Source organism: Culex quinquefasciatus, chromosome 1 (genome assembly GCF_015732765.1).
Source record: "Culex quinquefasciatus strain JHB chromosome 1, VPISU_Cqui_1.0_pri_paternal, whole genome shotgun sequence".
In the NCBI taxonomy this organism is placed as follows: domain Eukaryota; kingdom Metazoa; phylum Arthropoda; class Insecta; order Diptera; family Culicidae; genus Culex; species Culex quinquefasciatus.
The window spans coordinates 94,634,733-94,662,663 of record NC_051861.1 but is presented as its reverse complement, the minus strand read 5'-3'; the positions used below and the strand labels follow the sequence as shown (position 1 = coordinate 94,662,663).

The 27,931-nt window shown below is 41.8% G+C and overlaps 1 protein-coding gene across 5 annotated transcripts in view; it reads left to right on the top strand.

Annotated features, from left to right (window-relative positions):
• Positions 1-22,234, top strand: part of LOC6047655 (myb-like protein Q) — a 34,135-nt gene extending 11,901 nt beyond the window's left edge. For 2 of the 5 annotated variants that reach the window (XR_005277639.1, XR_005277643.1), the window contains 6 exons: positions 15,631-15,789; positions 15,951-16,540; positions 16,618-17,024; positions 17,277-17,561; positions 17,690-17,878; positions 22,097-22,234. Coding sequence is in view for 2 of the 5 variants with exons in the window: in XM_038256790.1 (XP_038112718.1) it covers positions 15,631-15,789; positions 15,951-16,540; positions 16,618-17,024; positions 17,277-17,590 (1,470 nt within the window). In the remaining 3 variants the exon portion in view is untranslated. Of the gene's footprint in view, positions 1-15,630; positions 15,790-15,950; positions 16,541-16,617; positions 17,025-17,276; positions 17,879-22,096 lie in introns of those variants that run through there. The other 3 variants (XR_005277641.1, XM_038256795.1, XM_038256790.1) reach the window with 3 other exon arrangements.
• The last annotated feature ends 5,697 nt before the right edge of the window (positions 22,235-27,931 follow it).

The following is a 27,931-nucleotide window of genomic DNA, read 5'->3' as shown; positions in this document are numbered from 1 at the left end:
AAAAAGGTGTATGCGTAGTTGGTTGTTGAAGATAAAAGGGTACTAAATATTATATATTTGTTATATAATGTTTCCGAGCATATTTACAGAAGAATTGTACATGGGTCATTCACAAATTCCGTCATTTAAGTTTGATGCAACTCGAAAAAAAGTATTTTATGAAACTTGTTGAACAAATCAAAATAGACCGATGTTCACAAGGAGGAAAAATTCTAAAACTTTCAAAAAAGTAATCACGTGGTTACTGGATGGCCCCTTTATGATAAACTGATTTACGTGAGGGTTCATTCTAACACAGCGCAATGATTTTTTTTTATCCCACACCCTTATGTAAGTCAAATTACAGTGAAATTCATTAAACAATAAAAATCACGTGATTCGATTGTTTTTTTTTTCACAAACTTTTGTCACTCTGTCGTTGGACGAACCCTTACTTAAATAAGTTGTATGCAACGTTTTGTTGTTCACAATTAAAAATGTTATGTTGCGCAGTTAAACAGTTATATTATTTCCTCGAATTTAATTTTAAAAGCACAAAAGTCAACAAAATAAGTTACGTTGTTTGCAGATCACCCCTTAGGGGCCATGAACAAACGATATGGGCACTTTATTTATAAATTCAAAATAAGCCATCCTGAAAACTTGAAGCTCCTCACCTCCCTTCTAAAACTTCCACGTGTTTTGTAAGTTGCCCAAAACCATTAAAATATTAAGGGTGCGTTCTTGCATTACGTAACAAAACATTTATATTTTTAGACCCCTTCCACCCCCTGGAAATACATTTCCGATACACTTTTTTTGTATAAATCCTCGAACCCTCCTCCCTCCCCCTTGATATTACGCCGTTACGTAATGCATGGACGTCCCGTTACATGGATAGAGGACGGGAGAGGGGGGTTTCCTTCGTGATAATGGAATAATACAAAAAAAATATTTTGAAAACCCTTTGGAAAACTTCGTAAATCGTACTGCAACTGTGAAAGCAGAATAGGGGAGGGGGGGGTCTAACATGGGCAGGCCAATCAATTCACATGTCCTTGTACTGTCTATTAATGTCTTATAATCAAATCTTAACCTACAGTTGTTCAGCCTAACAAAAACTATGATTTATTTTGAAACTATAATTTCGTGACGTTGCAACGCAACGAAAAACCCTGTTTTCAAAAACAGAGCGTTGCAACGTCACGAAATGTAAGCGGTCTTCAAAATCGAGGTTTAATTTTTCGAAAAACTAATGATTGCATTCGATTTGTTGGCCAATTTTACACTAAAAATGGAAGAAGAACTCAAAATTTGCCGTTTAACAGAGCAGAGTTAATGGCGAAACATGAATTGGGTCAGGATTGAGAAAAAGTCACGCGTTGCAACGTCACGCTACATATCCCCCTCTCAAAAATAGAATATTCGCTTAAAATAATGTTTCAACATTGTTTCTTATAGGAAATTTAATGTACTTTCCGAATCTGTAATAACATATGTACCTTTTCAATGTAATTTTTGAGTTACAGCCGAAATACTGAAAAAAGAAAAGTCAAAGCGTTGCAACGTCACGGCGGAATGTGTCTTTTGCATAAACATTGGACAGTTATGCTAAAACGGATAGAGCAAAAGAAACCAAAAAGCTAAAATATCTTACATGTTGAAGGAAACATCGGTAGACAAGCTACTACAAACGAGTATAAGTCGAGCCAAAACATATATGCGCCAGCATTCTAGCGCCAGTATTCGAAGCTCAACTTGACAACAACAACGTCGAAAATCAATGCAGTGTGATTTTTTGGCGATTTTTCCGATTAATATTCATGCTGTATCGTCTTATTTACGAAGATGAAAATGACGTCCACACATAAAGTAAAACCTATACCTTTCTTTAGTAAGAAAGGCAAAAAGTAAATCGTTCTAAAAATTGTTCGGGTATGCCGATCGATGTCAAACTTTTTTCAGATGCTCACTCATGGTCTGTACTATGAATGTAGGAAGAAATTTCGAATAAAATTAGAAACGAAAAATGTTGGCGAAGGTCAGAAGGTGGGCTTTTACCTTTTTTTAGGGATTTTTTTTCTTATGGTAGGTTAATCAAACGGCTCTAACTCCAGAACCATATTATGAATCTGGATGAAAATTTGGGAGGTTGTAGAGCTCGAAAAATGCAATTTTCGAGATAAATAAAACATATGAAAATGAAAAATTTTGACCATATTTTCATTTGAAAACTGTGAATTTTTTTGAAAAGTCTGTCCACATCCGAAAACAGATGGAAATTTCGAAATTTGAGCGGCAACTCGCCCAGGTTCAGCACACTAGCTTTCATCTGCATTTAGAAGAATCAAAATCGGATTTATGGGAGCTGAGAACGGCGCGACACAAAATTTGGCAAAATTTTACCACATACGAACATACCCCGATCTCCACGGAATTTATTTTCTCAAAATTCGAGGGTTGGAGATAGACGAGTTCTGTCAAGATGAATCGATAGAGCGTCGAAAATCAATGCAGTGTGATTTTTTGGCAATTTTTCTGATTAATATTCATGCTGTATCGTCTTATTTACGAAGATGGAAATGACGTCCACACATAAAGTAAAACCTATACCTTTCTTTAGTAAGAAAGGCAAAAAGTTTATGTTTGTGCTCAAACCAACCTCTGACATTTTTGGCGATTTGCATGTATGTAACCCCTTAAGTTTTCATACGACAATTTCAAATGTTTAGCTAGATTTTTGAAACATCTTACTATTTTTCCCAAATAACCAAACTAAACACCTTTTTTTTTGCGTCTAAGACAGCAAAAATCGAATTGAATGGAGCGAAGATATGATTTTAAAAAAATGGTTTTTGCGAAGAATGACAAAAATAACAATTTTTCGGACTACCCTAACACGGCATAGGTCACCCTAATGGCCCAACAAAAATACGGGTCTAATTATTTTGACCAGAAACCTCCAGAATTTTTTTTTCGAATCATGCTGTTTTCGTGGGGAATTGCTGTAGATAGATATCGCCCTTTTGAAATGTTAGTGTTGACTACACAATTTTCTCAATATTCTCAGAATCAGAATAGAAAATTTTACAATCGATTCATTTTTGCCTTCCTTACTGAGACTCAAAAATTGAACTTCTTAAACAGCCTCCTAGATATAACATGATATACCTGATTCGGTTGAATCAGTAAAATTACCGGTACCGGATGAACCGATTACGGATTTCTATCACTAACCATGTCATGTGGCGTGTCAAAACTCTGCAAATTAGCTCAATAAAGAGTTCAAAATTCTTCAAATAATCTCAACAATCTATTCGTGATATATTTTAACAGGTTCAGTTGAACCGGTTTGTTCACACCAAATAACCGGTACCATTTGCACCGATTCCACGTTTTTAGAGCAAACCATGTAAACCATTTGAACCGATACATTTGAACCGGTTCAAATTACCGGTACCGGTTAGGACCAATTCCATGTTTATAGCAAACCAAGTAATGCGAATTGCCAATTTTCTTCAAATAATCTCAACAATTGATAATTTGATAAATTCCTAAATTCAATTCAATTTGTTTCAAAAACAATACCAAAAATCGTCACGGGTTTCGTAGAAGCCAATTAGGACATAGGTCATAAGCTGGAACTTAACTATCTGTTGGCGCAAAAAGAATTTGATCCACAAATCCTTTTTTGAATCAATTCAATTTTCCGATATTATGGGCATCCTTATTATTAACGATAAAAGTGATTCAGATTGATTTGAAGTTCCAGCATTATCTCGCTGATGACTTCCTTTATCTTAAGATTTCCAGGAAAGGGTTTCACTTGCTTCCCCAATATTGCATTGTCAACTTCACCAATTAGAGAACCTATTCTACGTCCGTCTGGCCCAGGTTCAGCTCCCGGTTCCGAGTTCAATAAGTCTGCACCGAACCCTTTGTTTAGCACAAAAGTTTTAAACACCTACCACACGTTCATCAACTCAAATCCTAGACGGATTGCCTTGCATTATGTATCAACTTCTTGCACCTTCCAACCCCTCTCTCTCTCTCTCTTCTTGCCATCAACCCAATAACTCTATGTACATGGATTTCTCAGAACTCTGAACGCACCTTTGGCCAGCATCTGCAGCCGATTCTGATGCACTTGCACTTGCTGCAGCAGCAGCCCACATTATGCGTACGGCAAAATATTTACATACAGTGGGATGCAAGCAACTCCACCCAAACCACCACTTCTCGCAATTTGCGTTGGGATTGGGTGGTGGCATTAGGGTGGTCTAAGTTTATTTTATATTGGATTTCATAGGAAATCAAACATGTTTGTTCTCAATTTGAGGTTTTGATATGAACTTCAAAAGTTTCCTTACTAGTTGAGAAATAGCTTTAATCGTCAAACATTGCCCTATAGTACTGCTGGATAAATTCGTATCGCTTTGAACCACCCTAACGTTAACATGATGCACCGACAGCCTGCACAACCCAAGCCAACAACCCGCAATGAAATATTCAACTCCCCCCCCTGTTGGCGTGCAGGCCTGTGAGACGTCTTGTCTAAGCTAATTTGCCCACCGAGAAGACCCTTTCGTCTGCGTGCGTGCGTACCACGTACATCCGGACAGGTCGTCTGGAAGCAGCACAGAGCGGGGGAGGGGGTTGCCAAGAAGAATCTGATTGCTGCCAGGCTGAATGTGGTCTCTGGGAGATGACTGCAACTGACCAGTCGTCGTCGACGTCGGAAGGTACAAATTGCAATATGCAACTAACCAAACTAGCTAATAAATCGATACTGAGGACTTTGTTCAGTTTGAACGCCTCAACGGCCGGCATCAAATGTCTTGGAGCGTAATGAACGATGCTAACTGAGGTTGATTTTATTTGAGTTTTGGGGGTTGAATGGGGAGCGGGTGTTATTCAGTCTGGTACGATCACTTGAAAAAATATTAGATTGAATTCATATTGGTATAACTTTCTGAAGCATGAGGATGCTGTAAGAGACTAATATTGATATCGCTTGCTTTATGAATGGAACACTTCATAGAACTCGATGTACTGCATAAATTCTGATGGTTTGATTGCACCAATTATAATACCTTACTATCTGTAATTCCGCTAACTTTGAGTTAATTTTCAAACACTTTTTTTGTTAACTTATCAGATGAAGAATCAAATTAACAACAATAACAAGAATTCCATTTTTGTTTACATGTTTTATCCACCTTTGTTGGAGAACTACTGCTGAGCAACTCTCTACGAAATCGGCCGATTTCGACCATTCATATTTTTTGTATTTTTTGATTTGGCTCAAACTTTGTGGGGGCCTTCCCTATGACCAAATAAGCTATTTTGCGTCATTGGTTCACCCATACAAGTCTCCATACAATTTTGGCTGCTGTCCATACAAAAATGGTATGTAAATATTCAAACAGCTGTAACTTTTGACTGAATTTTCTGATCAATTTGGTGTCTTCGGCAAAGTTGTAGGTACATGGAAAAAAAATGCAGATTTTTTAATCAACTTTTTTTTTTACTGAACCTCAATTTCCCAAAATACGTATTTTTTGATTTTAGAGATTTTTTGATATGTTTTAGGGGACAAAAATCCGCAACTTTTGAGCCATAGAGAAACATGATCAAAAATTCTGCCGCCGAGTTATGAATTTTTGAAAAAAAAGTGATTTTTGGAAAAAATTGAAGTTTCATGCAAAAACAAATTTTACCTTATTTTTTAATGTAAAATAGAATTTGCAATTGAAAACTACTTTACAGATTTTTTGATAAAGGGCTCCGTTTTCAAGATATAGCCACCGAAAGTTTGATTTTAGCGAAATATTTGCAGTTTTTCGATTTTTAAAAATGGTGACCATTTCCAAAAATATTTTTTTTTAAAGTTCAGAAAATGTGCTATCAAATTGTCTAAGAGACATTGAAGATTGGACCTCGGGTTGCTGAGATAGAACCGCTTTAAGAAAAAGAAACACGAAAATCGATGTTTTCTAAGCATCACCAAAACAACCAAAATCGAAATTTTTTTTGACATTTTTAAAACAAGACAAACATTTAAAAAGGGCGTAATATTGAATGTTTGACCCTTTTGAAATGTTATTCTTGATTTAAATTTTTTGAAAATATTGTTTTCGAAGAAATCGGAAAATTTCACCAATGTTTCATATTTTAACATTGTAAATCAGACCATTAGTTGCTGAGATATCGACATTAGAAAATGGTGGGTTGTTTGGGTGAGACTTAGAAAACATCAATTTTCCTGTTTTTAAACACTTACATGGCAATATCTAAGCAACTAAGGGTCGTATCAACAAAGTTTTAAAATGCAAAATATAGAGAATTTTCTCAGCTTTTCAAAAATATTTTTTTCAAACATGTGCACTAATTAAAAAAAATAATGAAAACTGCGACTAAAAAGTCACCTAAAAATTGATTTAGCTTGAAAACGGTGCACTTTATCAAAATTTCACTAAAGTACTATTTGATTGCAAATTTGATTTTACATCGAAAAATAAAGTTGAAAAATTTTTGCGACCAATATTTCGTTTTTTTTTGAAAAAATCAGTATTGATTCAAACATTCATAACTCGCCCGAAGATTTTTTGCACATCCTGGAAATTTCTGAAAAGTTGGCATTTGATGTCCTCTAAAACATATCAAAAAATGAAAGAAAAAAAGTGAAGAATCTTGTTATTGTTGTTAGTGTAAATCAAGTTTAGTAATAACAAGTTAAATAAAAAAATCACCAAATTTTTTTTACTGTGTATCACTTTTTTTCAGTGTAGTCCATATCCATACCTACAACTTTGCCGAAGACACCAAATCGATCAACAAATTCCTTCAAAAGATACAGATTTTTGAATTTGACCAAATTGTTTATTAGTCAAGCTTATGTAGACTACTTACAATTTTCTTACATACTAGATATTATTTCTATTGTACAGATTTTTTCTTAGTTCCGTTTTAGACATGTCGAAAAAAATTTTCACATATCATTTTTGTATGGACAGCTGCCAAATTCAAATGGCTTCTTTGGGCATACCGGAGGCACCAAAAAAGTTTCAGTTGGATTAAAAGTTACAAAAAAAACTGAATGACCGAAATCTGAGAGAACTGCTCCTACACATCTACCGTCATCAGGGGTGACATTTGGTCATGGGGGGTGAGATTGGGTAATACAAAAATGCTGAATTTTGTATGACCAAATTTCGCCCCCAAGAGTCAATTTCACCCCTGAAGGTATATCAGGATATTTCAAATTGAAAATATTTAAGTTATTTTAAAACTATTTAAAATATACTCAAAAACGATTGAAAATTATTGAGTATCCAATTTGTTAATTTAAAGAAAATATTACCAAAAATTTCATTCTAAAGGTATTTATAGGTTTTGATCAGGGGAACTTTGTAGAACACCGCAATGGGCTAGAAATCGATCACGAGGAGATAGATTTTTTTCCAATAATTCGAAAACCTATTTTTCATCAACAATGTTATAGAAACAGTTTTAAAACTACTGCTATTTTCCATCACTCAACTTTCAAAAATCGAGAGACATGCCATTTGAAGGAAAATTTATTGTACTTTTCGATTCTGCAATAACCCAAAGAGGTATTTTTTTAATTTAGAAAATCGTCGCCTTCGTGCTAACTTGTCGTACGTGCATTCTGGGCAACATTGAGATAAGAATGCCATTTTGTGCAGCTCACAATGCCTCACCTTTTGACCTTCACATATCCCCAAAATTCGATTTCAATCCTGAGATATTCAACGAAATCCGAAAAAACTTCGTGCATTTTTGTCGCTTTACTTGTCAATCTTGTCATGCTATCTTGTCTCTTCCTGAAAATTGATGTAAGTGCGACAACTGGCCAAAGATATTCCAGGTCACAACGCGTTTGACGCACGTACAAGTTAGACTACCGTAAATATTTGTAACTATAACTCGGAACTCCAGCAACCAACTTCAACCAAACTTCGGGACAATGCACATAATGGTCAGCTAAACAAAACGTGTTTGTTATTATTTACATTGCGTGCTTTCGTTTTTGTTTATTCAAGATCAAACATTAAGAGCGAGTCCACGAGCAAAGCATACCCATCTCGCATCGACCTGACCAATCTGCCTGAAATTTTCAGGGGTTGTTTGTACATATAAAACTAGCATCTGGCCAAAATATGAGCACTCTAGGTCAACGGAAAGTGGGGCAAATCGGGACACAAAGTTTGAAGGTTCAAAAACGTCAAAAATCGTGAAAAGGCTGTAACTTGCGCAAAGTTCAATTTAATTTAAAAATTCAATATGCATCTGAAAGGGCTTAAAAAATGCAACAAAATGCAGGGTAGAGCATCGCAATTGGTTGAATCTAAAGGGAGCTATTGGCATTTTAGTGAAAAAATAGCACAATTTTCAAACTCAAATAAAAAAGTGTTCCATTCAGATATCAACTCGGTTCGACCTGCAGCTTGTAGGGGACATCTGGGACTACCATCTGAGACTGAGAACGCTTTGGGTAAGGCAGTTTAACATATTAAATAGACACTTTTACTTTTAGTGAATTTTTTGGTTGTAAATTTTTGCTCGGGGGACCCCTTAGATTCCATTTTCTGATGATAATTTTATCATAATCGTGTTTCTGAGACAATTTCACAATAAAAACATGCATAAAAATGTTTATTTGCATCCATTTTAACCCTTTGAAAAATGAAAGTTAAAAAAAATTGAGATGCTGTTTTTTTTCTGGTGTCATCTAGTATCCTTGGAAACGAACTTGAATTTCAATAAATGTGAATCGAAGATTTTTTTGAACAATTATTTTTTAAAGGGTTAAAATGGATGAAAATAAACATTTTTAAGCATGTTTCTATTGTGAAATTGTCTCAGGAATACGAATATGATAAAATTATCATCAGAAAATGGGATCTAAGGGGTCCCCCGAGCAAAAATTTACAGCCAAAAAATTCACTAAAAGTAAAAGTGTCTATTTAATATGTTAAACTGCCTTACCCAAAGCGTTCTCAGCAAAGTTCTCAGTCTCAGATGGTAGTCTCAGATGTCCCCTACAAGCTGCAGGTCGAACCGAGTTGATATCTGAATGGAACACTTTTTTATTTGAGTTTGAAAATTGTGCTTTTTTCACTAAAATGCCAATAACTCCATTTAGATTCAACCAATTGGGATGCTCTACCCTGCATATTGTTGCATTTTTTAAGCCCTTTCAGATGCATATTGAATTTTTAAATTAAATTGAATTTTGCCCAAGTTACAGCCTTTTCACGATTTTTGACGTTTTTGATGTTAACAGTGTACTCTGTGTTCTGATTTTACACAATTGATTGGGTTCTTTTATACGTGTACATATAGTACGTCAAATATATTTAGTCTGTTCTGTTGTCTGTACAAAGCAACACGTTGCTTTTTATTCACGCCTCCGACATTAAAAGGTTATGGGCCCAGATAAGTTCACATAACCACGTTGTTGAAAAGTTTCGGTTTTGTACTCGGTAATTCGGAGTAGAACCGGTAGAAGAACGCGCGCGCGATGGAGGAGGACACGAAAACCCTCAAGATCCGGTCGTTCGACGGCACAAATTTCAACAACTGGTGCTTCCGGATGAAGGTCTACCTTGACCAATTGGAGGTTATGCACTGCGTCGAGACGGCGGCTGAAACGGAGCCGTTCTGGGAGATCCCGGAGAGCGATGCGGCGGACAAGAAAGCGGAGAAGGAGCTGCTCAAGCTCAAACGCGTTCGCCAGGACAAAAAGTGTCGGTCGGTACTGGTCGAGTCCATCGCCGACAGCTACTTGGAGTACGTGAAGGACAAAAAGAGCCCCAAGGAGATTTGGGACGGACTCCACGAGGTTTTTGAGCGCAAGAGTATTGCCAACCGTTTCATACTCAAGCGCAAGTTGCTCTCCATGCGGTTCCGGGAAGACGAGCGGCTGGAAGAACACTTCCTGCGGTTCGACAAGCTCGTGCGGGAGATCAAGGGGGCGGGCGCCAAGATGGACGATGAAGATGTTATATGCCACTTGATGCTGACCATGCCCGAGTCGTACGACGCCATCACGACAGCAATGGAGGCTGTGACGGAGAAGCTCACGATGGATCTCGTCCGGAAGAAGTACCTCGACGTGGAGGCGAAGCGGAAGAGTATGCTGCAAGAGGCGGATTCCGAAGGTGCTGCGTTTGCCGGGAGGACGCGGGCCAAGCTGAAGTGCTACAGTTGCGGGGAAGTTGGGCACAAGAAAGTGCACTGCCCGAAGAACAAAGACCACCACAAAAGTGCTTCCCGTTTCCAGCCGAAGAAAAGTGCCCCGAAGGCGAACGTGTCCAAAGCCGTCACGTTTGTGGCCACCGAAGGGAACGACGACGCCATTGCTGCAAGTACGGTTACCTCATCAAAGTGGTATCTAGACAGCGGTGCGTCGGAGCACATGTGCAATGACAGGTCGCTTTTTGACAGCCTGGAGAAGCTTGACAAGCCGGTGACAGTTCAAACAGCAAAAAGTGGGGTCACGCTGTCGGCTTTTCATTGTGGTAGTGTAGTCGCTTTTGCTGCAGTGGACGGCGCGAGTGTCAGGATAAACATCGAAAAAGTGTTGTTTATACCTGATCTGTCAGTCAATTTGCTGTCACTGCGGAAGATGGGAGAAAGCGGTTTGAAGGTTGTGTTTTACAATGGAACCGTGATCGTCGAAAACGCCGGCCAGACCGTGGCCGTTGGGAAGCAGTCTGGAAAGCTGTACTGCATGGATTTCGACCTCAAGCCCCAGCGAAGCGACAGAGCGATGGTGACCGGTCAAGTGGAACAGCAAGTCGGACTGTGGCACTTGCGCTACGGTCATCTTGGAAACGACAACCTCCTGAAGCTGGCGAAGAAAAACCTAGTCAGTGGCATGCAGATTGACGACGCAGGACACGAGCGACTCCTGTGTGAAGCGTGCATAAGTGGTAAGCTGACGCGCCTGCCGTTTCCGGCCCGAAAGCAGAAGCATTCCGGCCGCCCCCTGGAAATCGTGCATAGTGATGTGTGTGGGCCAATCGATCCCGTGGCGTGGGACGGTAATCGCTATTTTGTTACCTTCACGGACGATTACACCCACCTGTCGGTTGTGTACCTGTTGCGGTCGAAGAGTGAAGTTCTGGAGCGACTGCGGGAGTACGAGGCCATGGCCACAGCACATTTTGGCACGAAGATGTCGCGCCTCCGGTGCGACAATGGTGGAGAATATACGGGCGAACAAGTGAGGCGGTTTTGTAAACAAAGAGGAATTCGGCTGGAGTTTACGGTTCCCTACACGCCGGAGCAAAACGGGGTCAGCGAGCGGCTGAACCGAACAGTGATTGAAAAAGTGCGTGCGATGATGGAAGCCAAAAGTGTCCCCAAGTTCCTGTGGGGAGAAGCAGTGATCACCGCTGTGTATCTGCTAAACCGCAGCCCGAGCGTCGCCGTCGCCGGTGACGTCACGCCGTTCGAAGCCTGGAGCAGCCGGAAGCCGGACGTTTCGCATCTACGGGTGTTCGGAAGTGAGTGCTACATCCACGTCCCGAAGCAGCTGCGGAAGAAGCTGGACGTGAAGAGCGAGAAGGTGCTGTTCGTTGGCTACGCGTCGAACGGGTACCGCGTCTGGAACGGAGAAAAAGTGATTGTGGCTAGAGATGCGATCTTCAACGAAACGGGGATGCGGCCATGCACGGTGACCAACTGCAAGCGTTCGGTGACCATTACGGAATCGGTGTCCGGCGAAACGCAGTTGCCGCAGAAGCCCGAGGAAGACGACACCGGAAGCCGAGAAGAGCAGCCGCAGCAGCCGGCGGTTCCGGAAGGAGGGGAAGAAGAGAACGACTCGGAGTACTTCACCGAAGGCAGCGATGCGGATGATGCGGCTAAAGAAGAAAACAGTGAACAAAACAAAGAAGAAAGTGCACCTACCGATAAAAGTAAAAGTGGAAGACCGATCATTCCTCCCAGTTGGCACAAAGACTTTGACATGGACATGTCGAGTTACGCGCTCAGTGCTGAAGAGTTCATAGACAACATTCCGAGTGACATTTGTGAACTGCGGAAGAGAAGTGATTGGCCGTCTTGGGAGGAAGCGATCGAGGAAGAGCTAAGTGCACTGAAAAAGAACAAAACGTGGCATCTAGTGAAACTACCTAAGGGTAGAAAAGTGATCGACACCAAATGGGTGTTCAAGCTGAAAAGGAACAGCGCCGGCGAAATCGAGCGGTACAAGGCCAGGCTGGTGGCCCGTGGCTTTACGCAACGCCAAGGTTTCGACTTCACGGAAACCTATTCGCCGGTTGTACGGATGTCCACGGTACGGATCCTGCTGGTGCTTGCGAACCGTGAAGATTGGCACGTCCACCAGATGGACGTGAAGTGTGCATTTCTCAACGGCGGTTTGGAGGAGGACATCTTTATGCGCCAACCTGCCGGGTTCGAAGAAGGAGACAAACTGGTTTGCAAACTGGACAAGGCCATCTACGGTTTAAAGCAAGCCTCTCGGAATTGGAACAAGCGGTTTCACGAGTTTGTAAGCGGTCTGGGTTTTCGAAGAAGTGAGCACGATTTCTGTTTGTACTTTCGTGTCACTGGCAAGCTGGTCATGTACGTAGTTATTTACGTTGACGATATTTTGCTCGTGAGCAGTTCGGAGGACGCCATCCGAGATCTGAAGGAAAAACTTTCTGACGAGTTCGAAATGAGGGATCTGCAAGAAGTGAAAAGCTTCTTAGGGCTGAACATCCGGCGCGATCGGAGTTCGAAGCAGATGACGATTGACCAGCGCTCGTACGTGCAGAGCGTACTCGACCGCTTCAGGATGGCTGACTGCAAGCCCTCGGCCATTCCATGGACCCGCACCTAAAGCTCGTGAAAGGTGACCAGCAGCAGCGCACGGAGAAGCCGTACCGGGAACTTGTAGGATGTCTGATGTACCTCACGGTGACGTCACGTCCAGACATCTCTGCGGCGGTGAACTACCTCGCCGGTTTTCAGTGTTCCGCAACCGATGAGCACTGGTAACCGTCAAACGTGTGCTGAGGTATCTCCGGGGCACACTCGATTATCGTCTTGTTTACCGTTCGGCCGACTCAACGGAAGCTGTCGAAGGCTTTGCTGACGCCGACTGGGGTAACGACCTCAACGATAGACGATCCGTGTCCGGATTGATCGTGAAGCTGTACGGATCTACCGTGATGTGGGCAACAAGGAAGCAGCAGTCCGTCGCCTTGTCTACAACCGAAGCTGAACTGATGGCCCTCTGCCAGGCCAGTTGCGAAGTCCTGTGGGTGGTGAACCTGCTGAGTTCCGTTGGGTGGCGTGTTCCGGAACCGATCAAGATGTACGAGGACAATCAACCTTGTATCGCCATCACCAAGGACCCACGCAAAGCGAGACGAATGAAACACATCGAAATCCAGCATTTCTTCGTGCGCGACTTGGTGGACAAGGGCAAGCTGTGTTTGGAGTATCTGCCAACGGAGGATCAACTGGCAGACGTGATGACGAAAGGACTGGCCGCTCCGAGGTTCCAGAAACTTCGGACCATGTTGGGAGTGATCAATTGAGGCGGGATGTTAACAGTGTACTCTGTGTTCTGATTTTACACAATTGATTGGGTTCTTTTATACGTGTACATATAGTACGTCAAATATATTTAGTCTGTTCTGTTGTCTGTACAAAGCAACACGTTGCTTTTTATTCACGCCTCCGACATTAAAATTTGAACCTTCAAACTTTGTGTCCCGATTTGCCCCACTTCCCGTTGACCTAGAGTGCTCATATTTTGGCCAGATGCTAGTTTTATATGTACAAACAACCTCTGAAAATTTCAAGCAGATTGGTGAGGTCCAAACGACGTCCCATACAAAGGGGTATGCCCTGTTCGTGAACTCGCTCTTAAAACGCGTTTTTCTCGGAACGTCGAAATAGCGGGTGCGACAAGATAGCACGACGACGTCGATATATTGTACGATCAGCTCCTTACTGGACTCGGTCGTTGGAAACAACCGTCCGCTCATTGATCGTCGAAATAGGCTGCGGGTCAGATGCGGGCATAACAACGTCAAAACTCCTCCCCCTCACTTCGTCTCACCCTCCAGCTGTAGCTTTGTTGACAAAAAACGGAATAAGGAGTGATAATGTGGTTATGAAACATGTTTCAAGTAAAATTATATTTTTCCGACTGAATAAAAAATTCGCAAGCATGTTCAAACGATTATTCCTGATGTCGACGTCGTCGTGCTATCTTGTCGCACCCGCCATTTTGACGTTCCGAGAAAAACGCGTTTTAATGTTTGACCTTGAATATTCAAAAACGAGAGCACGCGATGTAAACAATAACAAACACGTTTTGTTTGGCTCACCATTCTGTGCATTGTCCCAAAGTTTGGTTGAAGTTGGTTGCTGGAGTCCCGAGTTATAATTACAAATGTTTATGGTAGTCTAGCTTGTACGTGCGACAAACGCATCCTGACTTTCCTGGCCTGAAATCCCTTTGGTCTTTTGTCGCACTTACATCAATTTTCATGGAGTGACAAGATTGAAACTACTTTCTTATGTAAAGTGACAAAAATGCACGGAGTTTTTTCGGTTTTTGTTGAATATCTCAGGATTGAAATCGAATTTTGGGGATCTGTGAAGGTCAAAAGGTGAGGCATTGTGAGCTGCACAAAATGGCGTTCTTAACTCAATTTGGCCCAAAATGCACGTACGACAAGTTAGCACGATGGCGACGATGTCGTGATTAAAAATCTAAATTTTTCTATGAAGTGAACATTTTCACACCAATGGAGCACCCGATTCGAGCTGTAGAAATGACAACTCTCCTAAAAGGAATACATTGTAGAAAAAAGCAAAAACTGCTCGAATGGAAATGCTCCATTGCAAACTCCTAGGTCTATCCAAGACCGTTTCCAATGACCGTGAGATGATGCCTGAAAATCCAACTACCAGCTAAATCCTCAATAAAATTTCATTTTAAAATTAAGTGATGATTTTGACCGTTTTGCCTAAAGGTCAATCGTGTGCTTTCGAAGGTAAATATTGCACAAGAAAAATCCTTTTGATAATTTTCGGGCGTCTATTGGCACAAAATTTCTGTTTTCTCCTTTCATCGGTCTGATGGACGAGCAGGCTAAGGCGGCAGTCCTTACTGTTGGTGCTAGGTTTGAATCCCGTCGGTGGCAACTTTTGTTTTTTTTTGTGTTTACATAAATTGTACATGGAGTGTTTTATATTAAGTGTCTTTTTTCACAAAGGTGATGCTTTTGCATGCGACATCGGATTTTGTGCTGTGCAGTGAAAATTGAAATAATGATCTGCTGTTTTTTACTATTAAAACAACTTATTTTGTAAAATTTTTAATAGAAATTTGCTTGCTCATTTCCTATTGAGTTATTTAACACTCGACTTCAATTGAAACCCCTTTTTTGAGCTGTCATTGAACGTCAAAGTGCTGATATGGCAAAATTAGAGGCACGATGGAGTTAGATGCTGTTCCCCTGTATCAATAAAAATTTAAAAGTTTTAATAGCTAATAAGGCATCTCTGTTGTTGTAAGCGAAATTTTAAACAATTTAATTGAATTCTTTTCACCTCTCTTTCTTTCTCCCTCTCGCAAATTTTGCTGGGCAGATAAACAAGGAGGACTTTCTGCCGAAAAAGATCTGCGACCGGTGCCTGGCCAAGATCGAGCAGTTCTTCGAATGGCGCACCAACTGCGTCCAAACCGACGCCATTCTGCGTAACTACGCCGACTCGATGCGGGTGGTGACGGCCACGATAAACTTTCAGGTGAGTCGCGGTAAGATCGGTTTTTCTTCGTCAAACTTTAAATTGTATCTCAGCGCAGTTGAAAAATGAATGAAAATGAAGGTTGCACTTCATTTTAGCATTTTGTGACTGCGCGAAAACATTTTGGTGACGATTCCCTTTCTCCGGTTTTCTTTTCAAAGGACGGTACGGTAAACATTGACAAGATGACGCCCGCGCAGAAGAATGCCTACCTCGAGGCGCACATGGCCGTGCAGCAGCAGATGATGCAGGCAGCCCAGCAACTTCATCAGCAACACCAGCAACAGCAGCAGCAGCAGCAGCAACAGCAACAACTGCAGCCGATTGTCCAAATTCAGCATAGTTCGTCCAGGTCGGCCAAGAAGTCGAAGCCGAACAGCCACGAGAGCCAGCCGGTGCTGCAGTTTCACCACCAGCAGGTGCTGCCGCACGTTCCGCAGCACCAGCAGCAACAACAACAACAGTCCAACCAGCACGGACATCAACAGCAGCAGCAGCATCAGCAACAGTCCGCAACTCCGACGACAAACCCGCTCACGTTGACGCACTACGCCCACACGATCAAGGTGCCGCAGCTCAACACCATCATCTCCAACTCCAACTCCACCGCCGCCACCACCACGAACGCTCCGACGCCGACGACGACCGCGACCGGGACCGGGGGGGACAGCACCAGTACCTTCACCGTCCCGGACGACGTCGGTATGGGTTATGAAGGTGGAGTACGCGTTCTTCAAAGTTTGGGGAATTGGTACATCGTCAACCGCACAATTTCTTGATTATATCTAACCGAAAGCTCTTCTTTGCACCTTCGCCGTCACCTTTTAGGTCACCGGAGATACCGGCCAACATTCCGCGGCCAAACCTTATTCCCTTTACAGAACCGTACGCCGAGGGGCTCGATGCACCGGGAACGCGGCTGAAAGCGCTCCAGCAGGTTCAGCAGTCCTCGTCCAAGTCGAAGAGTTCCGCAAACAGTAAGGCCAAGGCCCCGGCGGCCGTCCCGACGGGCCCACCCAAGCCGGTCTTTGAGTGCACCGTCTGCGGTAAGGGCCTAGCCCGGAAGGACAAACTGACGATCCACATGAGGATCCACACGGGCGAAAAGCCCTACATCTGCGAGGTTTGCGATCGGGCCTTTGCGCGGCGCGACAAGCTGGTGATCCACATGAACAAGTTCAAACATGTCACGCCGACCAACATTGCGCCGCTCGGGAAGAGGCAGAACTGTAATGGCACGAACCAGATCGACGATAAGCGATCACTTGATATTTATATGTTCGGGGTGGTCACTCGGCTTCACACAAAACTTGAACAAAACACTTCCAGCAGATGAGAGTAAAACGGCCTCAAATTTGACTGAGAGTACAATTTTCTCGCCCTTTTTACTCTCATTCTGAGGACTTTTTATTAAGCTGGAAAAGAGTGGCCAACCTGAATATTCCTAATTCCCCTAAATTCCTAACATTCTCAACTTAAAATTTTAGTGAAAAAAGAAGAAACCAAAAGCGAAGACAATAAACCGTTGCTAATTGACCACCACGCCCTGGCCACCCAAACCCTAACAACAGTGGTCAACAACATCTCCCAACAACAACAGCAACAACAGTCATCCCTTCAACAACAGCAGCAACAATCTACGATCCCCGGCGGAATGACCCTGCAGCACCACCAGCAGCAGCACCAACTGTCCTGGACCTGCGAGCTGTGCGGCCGGATGTTCCCGAGCCGGGACGAGTGGACTCTGCACGCCAAGAGCCACTTGGAAGTAGGTGGAATCACAGCGGGAAAGGGGAACTAGCTTGGGCAGGCGAATCTTGACCTCTTTTTTTCTCTCTTGTTCTTGTGTCTGTTTTTCTTTTCCTTTTCTTTTCCACTGTCACCCACATGCACTCAACAGTATTGACAGCAAACAACGGGCAGCAGTGGGGTGGTGGTGACGTCTGTGGGTGGGACGACGACGACGGGAGGTAGCAACGGCGAGGGGAGTGGTAGCGGATCTGGAAGTTCCGGTAATGGCAGCAGCAGTGGCAGTAGCAGCAACAACAATAATACCAACAGAGACAAGAATCTGCAGGCGATCACGGAGGTTTGTATAGGCCCCCCTTTGGTCAAGGCATGAACTATGCAAGAAGCTAAATCGACCTTCTGAATCCGAATCGGTCTGTTGTTTTTTCTTATTCTCAAAGAAAAACATAAATGTTCAAGATGGCGTCCAATATGGTGAATTGGTTCTGAATTCCATTAACCCTAGTTAAAATATACTTTTCTAATCAAACACCTATCTATTTCATATGGAGAGTTTGATGCTCGATTAAAGCTTCAAAAATACTTTTTAGGCTATAAACTTATCAGCAACAGCACCGCCTCAAGTAAGCACCCAAATGTATGTCACTTACTGACCAAAAAGATCAAAATTAATGCACTTTTAGTCATAATTTTTATTTTGCGAGACCATTTCTCCTCATTTTGTTGTCGCCATCAATATCTTTTCACTTACGCTAACGTTTTCAAAGCGCTTAAAATATGAAATTGCTTTTAACTACCGACAACATGTTGTTTTGAACATGGTTTAGCGCCTCACTTGGAAAAAAATCCAGAAACATGTAAATAATTACCAAGCGCCATCAAAAAAACAAACGCGCCAAGTCTTTTGACGTTTGACTTTTGACGACCCATTCCAATCGAAGGCTGAAGAAAACCGAGCGAGAAGTGAAGGCAAATAAAGAACAAAGGGTGGTTGGAGTGAGCCAGTGATGCCAGGAAAATTTCTCTATAGATGCTACTTTTCGTGAGTTCATCAATTTCATCAATTTTGGCAGCACGAAGCAAACCCAAAAGAGCGCTAGAAGAAAAAATAACTAAGCTGAAAATAGGAAAATGGGCGTGGCTCAATGCATTCTCGTCTGATAAGAATACATTTGGGAAATATTTTTTTAATGCTTGTATTGTGGATTTAGCTCGTAGCTGGATTTTCTGGCATCTTCTCACGGTCATTGGAAACCAGGGATGCCACTTGATTTTTTAAAATGTCTGTAAAAAAGTCTGTGTATGTCTGTGCATTTGTCTAAAATTCAAATATATCAATGCACAGTCATTGAAATCCATCAAAAATTGCGTTTTTAAGCATTTAAAGACTAACGAAATAAGTATCGACAAAAAAGATTACTAAATATTAATTTAATGAAGTTTTTTAAAAGTCTGTGCACCTCAAAAAATGTCTGACACAAGCTCAAAAGTCTGTGAAACACAGACAAATCTGTGTATCTGGCATCCCTGGGAAACGGTCGTAGATAGACCTAGGGGTTCCCAGTTGGAGTGAAAAATTTCAATTTGTAGTGTTTGTAAATTATGGATTAAAAATTTGCTTTTTTATCACTTCTCCGACATCAGGAATAATTGTTTGAACATGCTCGCAATTTTTTTATTCGGTCGGAAAAATATTATTTTTCATGAAAAAGTCTTTCAATCACATGATCACCCCTAATTCTGGCTCGATGCCGCCATCATAGGGGGATGGCGTCGCTATTTTTAGACCACGTTTTCCACTTTTTCTCATCGAAACCGACTACTTTATCGACTTAATTTTGCTGGGCGAGATAGGACGCCGTCTCCGTTTGTTTGTCAACAAAGCTGCAGCTGGATTGTGAGACGAAGTGAGGAGGGAAGAGATTTTGACATTTTTATGCCCGCATCTGGCCCGCCGCCTATTTCGTCGTTCGTTGAGTCGCCGGTCGTTTCCAGCGACCGAGTCCAGCTAGGAACTGATCGTACAATAAAAAGAATAGAATAAATTTTAGTAAAAGTGGTCTCGTGGCGCAGGGGTAGCGGCTTCGGCTGCCGATCCCGATGATGCTATGAGACGCGGGTTCGATTCCCGCCTTATCCACTGAGCTTCTATCGGATGGTGAAGTAAAACGTCGGTCCCGGTTTCTCCTGTCTCGTCAGAGGCGCTGGAGCAGAAATCCCACGTTAGAGGAAGGCCATGCCCCGGGGGCGTAGTGCCAATAGTTTCGTTTCGGAAATAAACAGAAATGTTCACAAAAAGTTACTTTACACGTTGGTGTTCTTGGTTTTAGTAAATTTCAAGAAACACTCCAGATTTTCCTGGATTAGTCAAACACGACCGCTTATTAGGCTTAAATTGGGTATATTTCCCCTATGATCAAAAATGTAAAACTTTTAATAAAATCTAGAGTTTTGTGTACACCGAGACACGAAGCCCAGTGGTAACGCTTCCGCCTCGTAAGCAGGCATGGCAGATTTTGAAGATTTTCGGGCACATCACAAAAACGCAAATGAGTTTAACTTGATGGCAAAATAATATTTTACAAATCTGTTTTTGGCAAAAGAAGCAAAACATTGTTATCTTTTTCGTGAGTAATACATTGGATTGAAAATCATCGAATAACATGGCAAAACAATACGTTTGAGCATTGAGCCTGTGCTAGAAAATCTTCAAATGTGGCATCCCTGCTCGTAAGCGGTAGATCGGGGTTCAAATCCCGGCTCGGACCAACACAACTGGCGATCTATTCCCCTTCTAGATTCGATTGCTTAGTTAAGGAAAGGTAGTGTATCGTCACAAACTGGACCTTATCATTAAGACACCTTAGGAAGACAACCTATGGAATGTTAACATTGACCTTAACATGTTAACATTAGGTTGATTAATAAACTGTCACTGAATCCGCTTTGTAAATGCCGGCCCCGATACTCTTCACGGGTGTTCCCCTCAGGAACTGGGAAAGATTTACTTTTTTTTGTTTACAAAGGTCCGATAAACAAAATTTCCAATAGGGGAAATCTACCCATTTTAATCCTAATAAGCGGTCGTGTTTGAATGAGGCTGGATAATCTAGAGTCTCCCTTGAATTTTACTAAAACCAAGTACACCAACGAGTAGAGCAAGTTTTTGTGAACATTTCTGTTTATTTTCACTTTCACTAAAAGTTATTCTATTTCTTTACCAAGCATTTAACAAAAAGAAATTCCCAAGGGTATTCTAATCGAGGCGAATGCATTGGGCCACGCCTATTTTTCTAATATCGGCTTAGTTCTTTTTTCTTCCAACACTCTGTCGAGTGTTGCCATTTGCGCTGACAGTTCAAACGAACACTTACGAAAAGTGGCATTTATAGGGAAAGTTTCCTGGCATCGCTTGCTGTGCTGCTGGTGGTGTTGACGGCCAGCCTTTGTTCTTTTTTGCCTTCGTCTCTCGCTCGGTTTTCTTCAGCCTTCGATTGGAATTCAAAGTTAAAATTGAAACGTCAAACGACTTGGCGCGTTTATTTTTTTGATGGCGCTTGCTAATTTATTACATTTTTCGGGATTATTCTTCAAGTGAGTGCCTTACTAATGATCAAAAGAACATGTTGCCGGTAGTTGAAGCAATTTCATCTTAAGCGCCGTGAAAAGTAAGCGAAAGTGAAAAGTTAATTTTGGCGATATTCATTAAGCGTTTGAGGGATTCTCGTGTGTGTCACTGTGTGTGCCAACAAAATGATGAGAAGTGGTCTCGCAAAATACAAATTATGATCAAAAGTGCATTAAATGTGATCTTTTTGGCCAGTAAGTGGCATACATTTGCGTGCTTACTCGAGGCGGTGCTGTTGCTGGTAAGTTTATAGCCCAAATAGTATTTTTGGAGCTTTAATCGAGCATCAAACTCTCCATATGACGAAGATAGGTGTTTGATTGGAAAGGGTAGATTTCCCCTATTTGCTTTTTGGATTACCCCTGACTCAAAGCGGCTTCAAAAATACAAAAAAAAACAAAAAAAAATGTTTATCGAACCTTTTCTAAAAAAAAAACTTTAGAAATAAACAATTTTGAAACTCACATAGCCAAATGTTTCGAAAGTTTCTGAAAATAAAATCAAATAATTGGTTTGATGTTTTGTTATTTACAGTAGTTGTTCGGTAACTGGGCTGAGAACGTAGCCCAGTGACCGAATGCTGCTCGCTAACTGGGCTGAACGGAAAATAACCAGGGGACCACCGATGCATAATATTTTTCTGATGAAATATAAACATAAAAAATTCTCAAATTTATTTACAATGCTTACTTTTCATATTTCTTTAATTGTGACTTGAAATTAAATAAAAGTATGAAAACAGTTTTTTTTATTGGTTAAACAGGCTCTTGGCATCCATTAACCCCTCGGTCATTTCGGTTTGTTTTGGTTTTTTGACGTTTGTCTGCTTTTTAAGTGGGCTACAGCCCAGTTATCGAGCGCCCAGTTAAAAAGCAGCCCAGTTACCGAACAACTACTGTATTTAAAACTTCTAAAACATTTTCATTCCAGACCTTCTACGGTTCCACCATCGCGGGCAACGGCCCCGCGGGCCCTCACGGCATAGTGATCCCGCACCAGGGTGGCATCGTGACGATCCAGTCCAGCCATCAGCCGCCCCCACATCTGCTGCAGCAGGTCGTCAACAGTGGTGGTGGTGGCAACAACAACGCCAATAACGGGGGCAACTTTTGCTTCCTGTGCCGGCAGGACTGCGGCAGCCAGGCCGAGTTTGCCGCCCACATCCGGGGACACTTTGTGGACGGGAAGATTTCCGCCACCACGATCGATTCGGCCACGCTCTTTGCGCGCCACGTGGACCTCGGTGGCGGGGGTGGTGGAGCAGGTGGGGTCAGCAACAGTACCTAAGCAATTGACGGGTTAGGTTTGGACGGGTTTTTATTGAATACACTTTTTGTTTTTGAGTTTTGTTAAGTTGTGATTTGTGAACTTTTGAATTGTTTCGTTCTTGATGCGGGTACTGTTTTGAAACGATTCTACATATCGATTTGTACAGAAATTAGTTCTTTTTAGCACGCAGTTGCACTGAAAAGTTGGACGGAAATTTCTCTAGTTTGACTCTATCTTTAATTTAGGTAATTTAGAGAAATTTCAATTCGGGTTTCCTTGAAGTTGCAACTGGTTGTATTAGTTTTCTTAGAAGAATTAGCAATTCTTTCAAATCAAACAGAATAAGTCATACTATGGCCATCAAATAAGCAAGCAAATGTGTTGATAAGATTAAATGGAGATCTTGAAAAGATCGTTACGCTATCAGGAAATGGAATAGACGTTTTTGTAACTAAATCAAAATTAGTAGGTTGACTAAAACGTAACTTGAAAATAAACATTTGATTGAATCAGTGAAAACAAGAAAATGTTTTAGGTTGATTTCTCATTCCGAAAGTCCCTCTCTCACTCTAACTTGAGTTGACTTCTTCCGGTGGTTCCAGCTGTCGGCTTCGATTAGTACCGGCCCGGCGGAAAGCAGCCAGCTGGATCGTTTCATGGGGGGTTCGCGAGCAGAGATGGTGTGTGAATTGGAAAGATTAGTTGCTATCTTTTGAATGGTCAGAGTTTACGCAGTGAAGAGAGATATGTATGCAAAAATCACCCACTGTGCAAGATCGGCCAGATTTGTTATGCATGGTGAGGTGGCTAGTGGATAGATCAGTGGAAGTGTTTTATTTTGTATTTTTAGAAATAGTTTTGCTAATGAAATTGCAATATCATGTCCCAGGAGACTCAAATTGGTGATTTTCATGGTTTTTTTTTATCGCAGAATCAGATATCACGTCCACATTGTCTCGAAATGATTACAAATTTCGGCAATGTTTTTTTTTAACCCGTATAGGCCTGGGTGAAATTGGAATCACTAAAATGGCCATAACTCAGCGAAAACTCAACCAATTTACATACTTCTTTATTAGTTGGACTCGTTAGAATGTCTATTTTCCGAAAATGACCCGCAGAACCCGGAAATGTTCCGGTGGCCGGAGATATTCCGGTGGGTCACTGGGTCAAACAGGGTCAAAATGGCCATTTTGGGTCCCGCACTATTTTGTTGATAGAAATCTTGGAAAAACACATTTTTTCATGTTACGATCTTTGTTCTGCCAACAGACAATACTGACCAATGATTTTGCACCACCGGGGATGTTCCGGATTGAGCGGGCAGGTTCCCTACCCCGGGGGAACCGGTCAAGGGACGGTCAGAAATAAAACTATTTCTATCATGGCAATATGGGTGTCAAAGTTCATCATTTTCAAAATCAAGCTCATCTTTGATCCCCAAACCACTTTTGGACCGATCTGGCCACTTTGGGACCGGTTCCCGGTACTCCAGTGAAATCCGGAATAAGGCAAATTACGGGAATATTTCTGAACAATTTTGACTGGGCAATATGGGGTCAAAGTTCATCATTTTCAAAACAAAGCTCATCCATGATCCCCAGAACCACTTTTGGATCGATCTGGCCACTTTGGGACCGGTTCCCGGTACTCCGGTGGAACCCTGAATATGGCAAATTACGGGATTATTTCTGTATAATTTTTGACTGGGCAATATGGGTGTCAAAGTTCATCATTTTCAAAACAAAGCTCATCCATGATCACCAAAACCACTTTTGGACCGATCTGCCACTTCGGGACCGGTTCCCGGTACTGGTGGAACTCGGAATATGGCAAATTACGGGATTATTTCTGTATCATTTTTGGCATGGCAATATGGATGTCAAAGTTCATCATTTTCAAAATCAGGCTCATCTATGATCCCCAAAACCACTTTTGACTGATCTACTTTGGGACCGGTTCCCGGTACTAGTGAAATCGGAATATGGCAAATTACGGGATTATTTCTGAACAATTTTTGACTGGGCAATATGGGTGTCAAAGTTCATCATTTTCAAAATTTAGCTCATCCATGATCCCCAGAACCACTTTTGGATCGATCTGGCTGGGACCGGTTCCCGGTACTCCGGTGAACCGGAATATGGCAACATTACCGAATATTTTTGACAGGATAGGTGGGTCAATGTTCATCATTTCAAAATCAAGCTCATTTATGATCTCAAAACCACTTTTGGACCGATCCGGCCAGACCGGCCCGGTATCCAGGAACTGAAACATGGATTATTCCTGAATACTTGACAGGGCAATATGGATGTCAATGTCCATTTTCAAAATCAAGCTCATTTATGATCCCAAACCATTTTCTTTGGCCATCTGGGATTCGGTTCCGGTGGAACTCGGAATATGGCAAATTACGGGATTATTCATAATTTTTGACAGGGCAATATGGATGTCAATGTTCATCATTTTCAATCAAGCTCATTTATGATCCCCAAAACCACTTTTGACCGATCTGGCCACTTTGGGACCGGTTCCCGGTACCCGGTGGAACTCGGAATATGGCAAATTACGGGATTTTCTGAATAATTTTGACAGGGCAATATGGATGTCAAAGTTGATAATTTTCAAAACCAAGCTCATACATTTAAAACCACTTTTGATCGATCTGCCACATTACCGGTTCCCACTCCGTGGATCTGGAATATGGCAATTAGGATTACTGAATAATTTTTTGGTGGGCATATGGATGTCAGTTCATCATTTAAAATCAAGCTCATTTATGATCCCAAAACCACTTGGGATGATTTGGGACCGGTTCCCGGCAACTCGGTGGAACCGGAATATGGAAATTACGGGATTATTCCTGAATAATTTTTGACAGGGCAATATGGATGTCAATGTTCATTATTTCATAACTCATCTATGATCTCAAAACCACTTTTGGACCGATCTGGCCATTTTGATGGTTGTACTTGGTGGAACCGGAATATGGCAAATTAGGGATTATTTCTGAATAATGATGAACTTTGACATCCATATTGCCATGCCATAAATTATACAGAAAATCCTGTAATTTGCCTTATTCCTGGTTCCACCGGAGTACGGGAACCGGTCCCAAAGTGGCCAGATCGGTCCAAAGTGGTTTTGGGGATCATGGATGAGCTTGATTTTGAAAATGATGAACTTTGACATCCATATTGCCCAGACAAAAATATTCAGAAATAATCCCGTAATTTGCCATATTCCGATTTCACTGGATGGAGTACCGGGAACCGGTCCCAAAGTGGCCAGATCGGTCTAAAAGTGGTTTTGGTGATCATGGATGAGCTTTGTTTTGAAAATGATGAACTGACTTCCATATTGCCCAGTCAAAAATTGTTCAGAAATAATCCCATAATTTGCCTTGTTCTGGTTCCACCGGAGTACCGGGAACCGGTCCCAAAGTGGCCAGATCGGTCCAAAAGTGGTTTTGGGGATCATAGATGAGCTTGATTTCGAAAATGATGTACTTTGACATCCATTGCCCTGTCAAAATTATTCAGAAATAATCCCGTAATTTGCCATATTCCGAGATCCACCGGAGTACCGGGAACCGGTCCCAATGTGGCCAGATCGGTCAAAAGTGGTTTTGGGGATCATAAATGAGCTTTGTTTTGAAAATGATGAACTTTGACATCCATATTGCCCTGTCAAAAATTATTCAGAAATAATCCCGTAATTTGCCATATTCCGAGTTCCACTGGAGTACCGGGAACCGACCCAAAGTGGCCAGATCGGTCCAAAAGTGGTTTTGGGGATCATAGATGAGCTAAATTATGAAAATGATGAACATTGACATCCATATTGCCCTGACAAAATTATTCAGGAATAATCCCGTAATTTGCCATATTCCGAGTTCCACGGAGTACCGGGAACCGGTCCCAGTGGCCAGATCGGTCCAAAAGTGGTTTTGGGGATCATAAATGAGCTTGATTTTGAAAATGATGAACATTGACATCCATATTGCCCTGTCAAAATTATTCAGGAATAATCCCGTAATTTGCCATATTCCGAGTTCCACCGGAGTACCGGGAACCGGTCCCAAAGTGGCCAGATCGTTTCAAAAGTGGTTTTGGGGATCATAAATGAGCTTGATTTTGAAAATGATGAACTTTGACATCCATATTGCCCTGTCAAAATTATTCAGGAATAATCCCGTAATTTGCCATATTCCGGATTTCACTGAGTACCGGGAACCGGTCCCAAAGTGGCCAGATCGGTCCAAAAATGGTTTTGGGGATCATAAATGAGCTTGATTTTGAAAATGATGAACTTTGACATCCATATTGCCCTCAAAAATTATTCAGAAGTAATCCCGTAATTTGCCATATTCCGGATTTCACTGGGTACCGGGAACCGGTCCCAAAGTGGCCAGATCGGTCTAAAAGTGGTTTTGGGGATCATAAATGAGCTTTGTTTTGAAAATGATGAACTTTGGCTTCCATATTGCCCTGTCAAAAATTATTCAGGAATAATCCCGTAATTTGCCATATTTCGGTTCCACCGGAGTACCGGGAACCGGTCCCAAAGTGGCCAGATCGGTCCAAAAGTGGTTTTGGGGATCATAAATGAGCTAAATTATGAAAATGATGAACATTGACATCCATATTGCCCTGTCAAAAATTATTCAGGAATAATCCCGTATTTTCCATAATCCGGGTTCCACCGGAGTACCGGGAACCGGTCCCAAAGTGGCCAGATCGATCCAAAAGTGGTTCTGGGGATCATGGACGAGCTAAATTTTGAAAATGATGAACTTTGACACCCATATTGCCCAGTCAAAAATTGTTCAGAAATAATCCCGTAATTTGCCATATTCCGGATTTCACTGGAGTACCGGGAACCGGTCCCAAAGTGGCCAGATCGATCCAAAAGTGGTTTTGGGGATCATAGATGAGCTTGATTTTGAAAATAATGAACTTTGACATCCATATTGCCATGCCAAAATTATACAGAAATAATCCCGTAATTTGCCATATTCCGAGTTCCACCGGAGTACCGGGAACCGGTCACGAAGTGGCCAGATCGGTCCAAAAGTGGTTTTGGTGATCATGGATGAGCTTTGTTTTGAAAATGATGAACTTTGACACCCATATTGCCCAGTCAAAATTATACAGAAATAATCCCCTAATTTGCCATATTCCGGTTCCACCGGAGTACCGGGAACCGGTCCCAAAGTGGCCAGATCGATCCAAAAGTGGTTCTGGGGATCATTGATGAGCTTTGTTTTGAAAATGATGAACTTTGACTCCCATATTGCCCAGTCAAAAATTGTTCAGAAATATTCCCGTAATTTGCCTTATTCCGGATTTCACTGGAGTACCGGGAACCGGTCCCAAAGTGGCCAGATCGGTCCAAAAGTGGTTTTGGGGATCAAAGATGAGCTTGATTTTGAAAATGATGAACTTTGACACCCATATTGCCATGATAGAAATAGTTTTATTTCTGACCGTCCTT